The sequence below is a fragment of the Silene latifolia genome, chromosome X (assembly GCF_048544455.1).
Source record: "Silene latifolia isolate original U9 population chromosome X, ASM4854445v1, whole genome shotgun sequence".
NCBI classification, from domain to species: domain Eukaryota; kingdom Viridiplantae; phylum Streptophyta; class Magnoliopsida; order Caryophyllales; family Caryophyllaceae; genus Silene; species Silene latifolia.
Window position 1 is genome coordinate 262,240,636 of NC_133537.1, and position 10,459 is coordinate 262,251,094.

Below are 10,459 nucleotides of genomic sequence, written 5' to 3' on the forward strand. Positions count from 1 at the left end.
ACTCGGCCGAGTATACTCTATACTCGACAGAGTATCCGGTCTGTCGAGTGTTTTTCCGCGGTTTGATTTGGAAATGATTAGGGCATTATATATATATATATATATATATATATATACATATATATATATATATATACATATATATATATATATACATATATATATATATATATATATATATATATATATATATATATATATATATATATATATTACGCTAAACAGTTTCTAATTACGCTTTGCAAACCTAAAAACATTCTACGACGCCCTAATCATCTCCGAATCTCTCCTTGTGTGTGGGTGATCATAGCAATTTCATTCATTCCTTTTGATTCATTGTCGGTAAGTTCCCATCTTCATATTCACTGATTTATATTTTAGGGTTTGTTCTTGATTATGAATTGGAGGAAATGGGGGTTTTGCAGTTAGTGATTATATTATGTGATTGTTGGTGTAGGTGACGATGTGGTATTTGTTATGCATTTGTATGGTTGATTGCAGCGTAAGCAGATTGCGAAAAGGTAGGATTTCCCTACTCAGTTACTGTTAATTGATTTAAGACTGTGCTTGTGTTATAATTGTTGTTATCTGCTGATCATCGGAGTATGGGTGTTGTGATGGCGGTGGTGATGTGGTTGTGTTGTGACGGTTGTGGTGTTGTGACAACTGTGATGCTGTGTGTGTGATTGTGGTGGAGTCACTTGCGGGAGTGGCTTCACACCCTGGTTCGCCCTCCGTGGAACCCGTCACGGGAGGGGATATGCACATTAAGGGACAGGGATTGTTAGTCGCTCGTTGATGAGCTGGACTAGGTGGGGATGGGCTGCGGTCACCCATCGGCGGCGAGGATTACATTGCGATGGGTAACGACAGGCTACACACTTCGGTGTGTAGTCGGTTACTGTGTAAGATCGGGAGACCAGGGATGGAGGATGATCAGCCGGTTACATTAATTGTTTGTCTTATCTTGATTGAGCGGTACTGACCCCGTGTTGTTGTTTTGTAAAACCTGCGGTGATCCATTCGGGGATGGTGAGCAGATTATGACAGGTAATGCAGATGTTTAGCTATGGGACAGTCATGGGGAGTCATCACTTCGAGTCTAGCTTCCGCTGTTACGAGTTTAGCTGTCTTTGATTTCAGTTGTATTGAGTTCCTTACGCTTTTATTTTGAGTTGGTCTGAGATTATGTAATCGTTAAAACTCTTTATACTTTATTAAAGTTGTTTTGGATTGTTGCTTTTGATATACTAACCTCGGGCAACCGAGATGTTAACAGCCATTCATACTAGGGTAGTCCTTGGTAAGGTACCTTGGTATGAGGGGGTGTTACACCATAGACGCAACATGTCCATCATGTCTAGCCTGCGATAAAGGCTTGGTTAGCGGATCAGCAATGTTATCATCCGTCCCAACCTTAACAATCGCAATTTCCTTTCTTTCAATGAAATCTCTAATTACATGGAATTTTCTAAGTAGATGTCTAGATTTATTACTAGACTTGGGCTCTTTAGCTTGGAAGATAGTCCCATTATTGTCATAATAGAGAGTAATGGGATCATTGGCGGTAGGTACTACTTTTAGCTATTCCAAGAATTGCTTGATCCATACAGCTTCCTTGGCAGCTTCTGATGCCGCTATGTACTCAGCCTCCGTTGTAGAACCGGCAGTCACAGCTTCCTTGAAGCTTCTCCCGCTAATGGCACCACCATTGAGCATGAAAACAAAACCAGCTTGTGATTTCATGTCATCTCTGTCTGTTTGAAAACTGGAGTCCGTGTAACCCTTAACACAGAGCTCAGAGTCACCTCCAAACATTAAGACAGAATCCTTAGTCCTTCGCAAGTATTTAAGGATGTTTTTGACGGCAATCCAGTGACTCTCACTAGGATTTCCTTGATATCTACTCGTCATGCTCAAAGCATACAAGACATCTGGACGAGTGCATATCATGGCATACATGATTGATCCAATGGCGGAAGCATAAGGGATCAACTTCATGCGTTCAACATCTTGGGGTTCGGTGGGTAATTGAGACTTGCTCAATATGGTCCCACTAACCATAGGAACCAAGCCTCTTTTGGATTGGTCCATGCTGAAGCGACGAAGAATCTTATCAACATAAGATTCTTGACTTAATGCCAATATCCTTTTGGGTCTATCTCTATAGATCCGGATACCTAATATGCGTTGTGCTTCTCCTAAATCCTTCATTTGGAAGTGGTTACCCAACTACTCCTTAACGAAAGACATCATTGGAATGTCATTTCCAATGAGTAGTATGTCATCCACATACAATATTAGGAACACAACATTGCTCCCACTGAACTTCATGTATAAGCATGGTTCCTCAATGCTTCGAGTAAAACCATTTTCTTTTATAACATTATTAAATCGATGGTTCCAACTTCTCGATGCTTGCTTAAGACCATAAATGGATCTCTTAAGCTTGCATACTTTGTTAGGATTTTTAGGATCCACAAAGCCTTCGGGTTGTATCATGTACATCTCTTCTTCTAAATGCCCATTTAGAAAAGCGGTCTTGACATCCATTTTCCATATTTCATAATCATAAAATGCGGCGATCGCTAACAATATCCGAATTGATCTTAGCATAGCCACGGGGGCAAAGGTTTCGTCATAGTGAAGACCATGAACTTGAGTAAAACCTTTTGCCACTAGCTTAGCCTTGTAGACATCATCATGTCCTTCTATGCCATTCTTTATTTTGAAGATCCATTTGCACTGAAGAGGTCTTGCCCCTTCAGGCAAGTTCACCAAGTTCCAGACTTGATTTTCATGCATAGAACTTATTTCGGATTTCATTGCCCCAAGCCATAAAGTTGAATTGAGACTAGAGATTGCAGCTTTGTAGGTGGCGGGTTCGTCACTTTCTAAAAGTCGCACATCGAGGGTCCCATCCTCTTCGATAAATCCAACATATCTATCAGGATGGCGAGAAACTCGACCCGGCCTCCTCGGTTGAGGAATAACAACATGATTAGACGACGAAGGAACGTCTTCTTGCGTCTCTACTTCGGTTTGTGGCTCTTGAACATCATCAAGTTCAAAATTTCTCCCACTCTGTCTCTTAGAAATAAACTCTCTTTCTAAGAAGACAACCTCACTAGACACAAACACTTTGTTTTCTTGAGGTTTGTAGAAGTAATATCCTCTGGAGGTAATGAGGTAACCTACAAAGATGCATTTTTCGGATCGTGGGGCAAGCTTGTTGTCGGTCTTTGCCTTGACGTAAGCATTACATCCCCAAATCTTCATATAGGATATATTAGGAACCCTTCCTGTCTACATCTCATATGGAGTATTTTTGGTTGTCTTTGTTGGACTATTATTCAAAGATTTGATTGCGGTTTGGATTGCAAATCTCCAAAACGAGTCGGGTAACTCGGTTTGACTCATCATGGATCGAACCATATCTATTAGGGTTCCATTTCTCCTTTCGGCAACACCATTGAGTTATGGCGTACCGGGTGGAGTGAGTTGTGACACAATGCCACAACCTTTCAAGTGTGAATCAAATTCATTACTAAGATACTCTCCACCACGATCGGATCATAGCGCTTTTATCCTTTTGTTCAATTGGTTTTCTACTTCATTTTGAAATTCTTTAAATTTCTCAAATGCTTCACTCTTATACTTCATTAAGTAGATATACCCATATCTACTTAAATCATCGGTGAAGGTTATGAAGTAGTCATAGTTTTCCCTAGCGGTGATGGTCATTGGTCCACATACATCGGTGTATATAAGTCCCAATAGTTCACTAGCTCGAGTCCCTTTACCACTAAAAGGATTACGAGTCATTTTTCCTAGGAGACAAGATTCGAATACACCATATGATTGAAAATCGAATGGTTTAATAACATTAGTGGAAACTAATCTTTTAATGTGATTCTCATTGATATGACCCAATCGACAATGCCAAATGTACGATTCATTTGGATCACTTGATTTGAGTTTCTTTGATTGTATATTATAGATGTCTTTACTTGGATTTGATGTCTCTAGAACATAAATACCATTAATAGATGAACCTCGGCCTATGACCAAGTCATTTCCAGAAATAATACAACAATTGTTTTTAATGGCAAAATTAAAACCTTCTATGTCTAACATAGCAACTGAAATGATGTTCTTAGATATAGTAGGTATATAAAAACAATTATGCAAATACAATTCAAATCCATTCGGTAGAACAAGTACATAAGTACCCTTGGACGCGGCCGCTACCCTAGCTCCATTCCCAAGTCGGAGATCAACATCGCCTTTGCTCAACCTTTCCACGTTTCTTAGCCCCTGTAAATGATTACAAAGGTGAGAACCACAGCCAGTATCTAGTACCCATGTGGTGGTGGAAGTGAAATTTACATCAATAACATAAATCTCAGAAGGAATTTTACCAAGTGGAATGACAAGTCCATCCCTTATATTTCCCAAATATATGGGGCAATTTCTCATCCAATGTCCCATGCCATGACAATAATGGCATTCATCATCAACTTTGGCTCCTATACTAGTCCCACTAGTCCTTTTGTTACCATCGTTGAATTTTCTCCCTTTCTTTCCCTTCCTCTTGAACCATTTCCCTTTTGTAGCAAGAACTTGCTTGCTAGAACTCCCACTTACTTCGGCATCCCTTTCTTTCAAAGATAGGGATTTCATAGACTTAGTGACATGGTCTACCCGAGACGCATTCACACAAGGCCTAGTTATAGTAGGAGGTAAGGAGGAAGTGATGAAATTGAGGTTTCCATCGAACCGATCCCAAAATGAAGCTCTCTAGTAGTATCGAGTTGGTGGTTGGACCAAATTTTGTCAAATAAATTGTGACATGACTCAATGGTAATTGGTGTTGTTGCTTGTGATGGATCCATTGTGATATATATCAACTACAAATTTAGAGGTAAAGGAAATATTAACATTTGTCATTTTAATAAAATTTGCAAACATTTTTAAACAAATTTTAAACATTTATATAGTGACCTCTACCCAACTATTATAAATGATCCCAATATCCAAATTCATATTAACTCGGGCACGGTGAGCCGATTCATCCCTTATCAATATAATTCGGTGGATTAACTCTTTAATCGATTCTACTTTTAGAACTCTTGGTCGAAAAAATTACTCTAATATTTATCTTTAGCCCGGAACACATGCGACTACGGTCACGAGTACTTCCGTTGAGCTCAATCCAAATTTCGATGTAATAACATTTTACTACCCCACTTCGCCAACGTAACAAGGTTTGTATTACGGTGAAGCCGACTCAACTCCCTTATGAAATTGGTACTTCATGGGTTCTACTATTTGGTAAGGCTATTTCTCAATTATTAATTTAGTGAGAGGTCATGTCAATTTATTACCTATCACGTTTTAAGTGAACTAAAGCGGTGAACTACGATAATTATAATTGACACGGTCGATGACTCGATTAAATAAAATGCATGTTTAGTTATGGCGATTTAGCAATGCATGCAAACATATAAATAAAATGCAAAGCATAAATATAAAGTCCTAGTATGGCCTTCCTAAAATAGTAAATCTAATAAACTATTACAAATTCGGAAACCAACTCCTTTGATCCCTTGAACCTCGATCTTGGCACGCATCTCGAGGTAACACCGTATTCATGGAAACTCCGGGAAAGTACAAAGTAATAAATAAAAATTACATAATTTACTATTATACATTAATAAAAATAATTCTATTAAATTACAAAACGGTGATACGAGATCACAATAATTACAACCGAATCGATATTCCCATGCATTTCGGGTAATACCAATTAAAACTAAGGCCATATTAAGTAAAATTACATAATTCAAAAATTATATAAAATAAAAAAATTATGACAATCATAAATAAAATGCAGCATTATAATATGTATGAACATGCTTAATTTTATGCTAAATCGCCTTTTAAGAGCCAACATCGTATATTTTATCGGTTTTTATGGATTTGCGTGATTTAACTTATTAAAATCACAATATGTTACATAAATTCATATTTATGTTCAAGTTAATCACCCTAACCATCTTAGGACTCAAAAGTTAGTCTTCACTAATATTTTGACAATAATTCAACTTGATTTCTTAATATTGTTCATTATGGACTCAAAAATACAATATTAAACTATAAACTCCAAATTAAATTATAATAATTTCAAATAATTTCAAAATTTGAAATTCAAACACATGAACATTCTGGAAAAATACCATGACACTCATAATGTTCAAAACTTAGGTTAAATATTTCGAAAATGTTTGAGAAAAACATCGTTGCGACTTATCGGTTTTAGCAAATATGACCATTAAAATATGAGAATTTTTTTTTTAACCAACTTTTCACTTTTAGATCTGAAAAATGGGATAAAATGCAATATATGACATTTTTCTTTAGTCATGAAATATGTTTTAGCATTATAGGCTAATTTATGTCACTATTTATCGAATTTTTACTCAAAAATTCATAAATCATGCATAAGAAGTTCAATTCATCTAAGATTTTTACACACACTGAGTAAAATTACATGTGACAACATATAAAATTTTCATGACCATATTCGAAATATAACTCATATTAACCTAATAAGCCCTGAAAATTCAATTTAAACTCATAAAATCCATATTTCATGCAAAATAACTTAGTTTTTCATAAAATCCATATTTCATGCAAAATAACTTAGATAATATATGTGATAACATATCCAAAAATTACTGAAAAATCCGAAGTTTAACTATTTTTCGTCCAAAAGTGACATTTTCCTCATAAAAATCACATTTTAATGCCAATAATATATAAAATGAACAATAAAATCCATAAATCGTCCCATATGTCCTAAAATTCATTTAGGACCAGAAACTTTTAACATGCAAAATTATTTCATGATTTATCTTCATAAATCCTAAATAACAAGTTTTATTTGTTTACTAATTAACTCGGAAAAACAAACCCGATTTTGCATGCAACAACCATGAGCTCTGATACCACTTGTTGGGATTCATTAATCTCGTATGTTAACATATTCATAGTATTTTAATTTAGTCATAAAATTAAAATGGATCTTATGCATGCAAAACTATTACAAAGTATAAGAAGAAAAATTAATTCTTACATTGATGATTTCGGATAAATGGGCACTAGTAAGTTCACTTTCTTACTAGATCTTGAGCTTTCCAAAATGGAAGAATAAGATTCAAGTTTAGAACCTCTCCTAAGGAATTATACCCAAGGAATACCCTTAAATATTTTAATTAATACTCCCTCCTATTCATTTTAACCTTCCCCCTTTCCATTTCCATCTATTCATACAACCTTCCCCCTTTCCTTTTTTGGACACCTTTTTTCTTATGAAATGACCTAACTACCCTTACTACTTTTCTATTATTACCAAACTAACCTACCCTAACCCATTTACATAAACCACTAACCCAGCCCACTAACCTAACAATTAACCCTAAACTAACCCAGCCCACTAAACTAACCCCTCCCACCTTATATTAATACCCGCCCAGAAAACCCTAACTACCCCCCTCTCCCTCTTCCGCCTTCAATCCCCCTCCTTATCTCTCTTCCGCCAATTCATCTCCCCTCTCATCCACATCCTTTTCCCTCTAATCTTCATCATTTCCGCCTACATCTTCATCTATCCCTTCTCATCTTCATCTTTTTCCGCCTCTAATCTTCATCATTTCCGCCAGATCCTTTTCATTTCTCTCTGAAATAATGGGAAAACCCCAATCTTCTGTTCCTGAGATTGATCTTCGTTATATGGAGAAGCTTTATGAAGATGCTTATGTGGGTGATTCTGACTATGAGGGAGAAGGTGAGGGTGAGATGGAGATGAAAGTTGAAGATGTTGTTGCATGTTCTTCAACTGTTGCTCCTTTGATATCTGTGGACGAGGAGAGGGAGGGGAAGGCTAAGAGGTGGTTAGCCTATCACCAAACATTAGATCGAAGAGTTTTTATGGAGTTGCTCTGTAAATATTGGCCTCAATTTGGGATTTTTCTAGAGTACGAGGTTGAACAAAATGCTAGGGAAGACAGATCTGATGTTGCATGTCCCTTTTCTGTTGTTGATCTTCATCCAGAAGATGAATTAGACGCGATTAGCATTCGTAGGAGCCCATTGATAACCAGATGGTTTATTGGGGAGATTTCTAAGTACTGGCCAGGTTTTGGGGAAGTTGATTTCTGAGTATTTGCCTTTACGGAGGTTGATTTCTTTTACTTGACCTTTTTATATTGTTTTTAATTTTTTTTTGTTACAAATGGACTAGTGATGATAAACTTGATAAATTTACTCATAATTATCATTAAACTTAATCTGCCCAGTGATGATTTTGTTGAGGGTAGTTGGTTGGCTTCAAAGTTGATGTACATGCACAATGCCACCACCATTGTTCTGTGACGAGGCTGTGTGTGTACAACAACTTTGACTGTATTGCCAAATAGTGCTGCTTTTCACTGAAATTTAAATTTTTAATGTTCATATCCATGCCGCCAAAGACTGAATATTACAAAAGTTGTGCAAAGTTCTAAATAATTTTACATCACAGACTACAAAATGAAACAACATCCTGATCTACTACATTTTTTGGTCTTGTTTGTCTTTGGTCTCTCTGCTGTGTACCTTGACATTCACTGGATATGCATTCTCAAAATATTGGCATCATTAGATCACTCAGTAATGTGACCAACAGGGGTATTGTTCCCTGTTGGGTCATTACTACCATTACCGTTGGCAGTTATGTGACCAACAGGGACATTGTCCTCTGTTGGGTCATAACTGGTTCCACTTGTGCTTGCAATATCATCTGAACTCTCTGTTAAACTCAGTAATTCATTAACCAATGAACTTATACTTCCTGCATCACCAACATTCTGTACATATTGTATGCAATCTTTGACCATTTCAATGTTAGCACTAAGATACTCAAGCAGTAAACCAGCATTTGCTAGTTTGGATTTGTGCATATGTGGAATAGGATAATCAATGCCACCCTTTTTTTCATTATTTCAAGCATACATGCTTGCAATGTTATCCATACGTACTTGAGTTTTAGAGGATCTTGTTCTTCATATGCAGTGATAGTGTTTGATATTATTTCATCCAACCTGATTGCTTTTTTTTTGTTGGAGAGATTGGATTGACCTAAAAAAACCCAAATCCAAGACATTTAATTCTGGTGAATTGGGTGTTTGATAAGCCAATTCAATTTGCCATCCATCTGCTGTTGCATGTTTTTTGAATTCTGGATCATCATTGCTAAAATGTGGACGTGCATTGTCTTGTTGAATTATTATGCGTTTACTCAAATTTGACGGCCATTTAGACTTAATTCTTTGGTAAAACCGATTTATAATCATCTCTCTAGTTACATGCTTGTTTATAGACTCTATGCATTTTGTTTCTAATGTTCCTGCTACTCTATTTTTTGAGTTTCTTTGTGCTGGAACTTGGCAAACAAATGGCCAAATTCCAATCTTGCCATCAAAAATAACTTCCCCATTAGACCCATACTGTGGTCTTGCTACTGCACACATGAACATAACTTTTTCTATGAAACTCTTTGACTGAACACATCTATGTGGTTCAGTTTCTCCTTTACCCAAATAAAACCTTGTGGTAGGTTTAGTTTTAGAAAACCATTTTTCATCTAAATGAATGATATTGCTTTGATCTTTGAAAATTACTTGTTTAGTTATTTCATGATATTGTAAATGTTGTAGACTGAAAATTAATCTAGCAAGTTTATTTTTGTCGGTCAAACCTGGTTTGAGTGCATTTGTATGACCTCTGATTTGTTTTGACATCACCCATCTTGAAACCATGGACTGACTTACCCCTAAATTTTCAGCAACTCCATGTTGTGTGGTCCTTTTGAGCAGCTCAATAGACTTGAGCTTCTCCTCATCTAACTGAGCTGACCCCTTTCTCTTGCAACCCATCCTTTTGCTTCTAACATCTACTGGAATTGATGCCAACCTTTGTGATTTTGATAGATTCCACAGTGTAGTTATTGTTTTTCTACAAACTGAGAATTGTCTTGCTACTTTTGCCATGACACCATAATTTGGCTTTCCATTTTTACTGTTTTGTAAAAGAATCTCAAGGATTTTTGATTTTTCTAGGTTTGTTAAATTCTTCATTGATTGTAACTGATTCTTTTTGTTTGAAAGTGTTTATAAGAAAGGTAGTTTTTGTACATTAGCTACTAAATGAACCCTCATAAAGATCTCATCTATTTATAGCACAAGAACTTTGCACAATTTAAAATTTTGGCTTTTGGCACCTAATTTACAAATCTGAAATTTTTGGCTCCAAATTTGAAATTTGGTGCCAATTTCAGATGGGATTAGAAGGATGTGTAACATTTCATTGATTTTTTGGGTTAAGTTTGCTTATGGACAGTTTAATGGGCCAATCAAGT

At 36.3% G+C, this 10,459-nt stretch overlaps 1 protein-coding gene across 1 annotated transcript; it reads right to left on the reverse strand.

Annotated features, from left to right (window-relative positions):
• Positions 1 to 8,705: 8,705 nt before the first annotated feature.
• LOC141620023 (uncharacterized) lies at positions 8,706 to 10,178 on the reverse strand. Its single transcript, XM_074437002.1, has 2 exons — positions 9,144 to 10,178; positions 8,706 to 9,029 (listed from the first exon to the last, which is right to left on the reverse strand). The coding sequence occupies exons 1-2, from the start codon at positions 10,176 to 10,178 to the stop codon at positions 8,706 to 8,708; spliced, it is 1,359 nt and encodes a 452-aa protein (XP_074293103.1).
• Between the last annotated feature and the right edge of the window lie 281 nt (positions 10,179 to 10,459).

Excerpts from the sequence above, each read along its gene's own strand:
- LOC141620023 (XM_074437002.1), bottom strand. The coding sequence starts at position 10,178 with ATGAAGAATTTAACAAACCTAGAAAAATCAAAAATCCTTGAGATTCTT. Across the intron at positions 9,030-9,143 it reads AACAAAAAAAAAGCAATCAG|GGTGGCATTGATTATCCTAT; the intron begins GTTGGATGAAAT and ends AATGAAAAAAAG.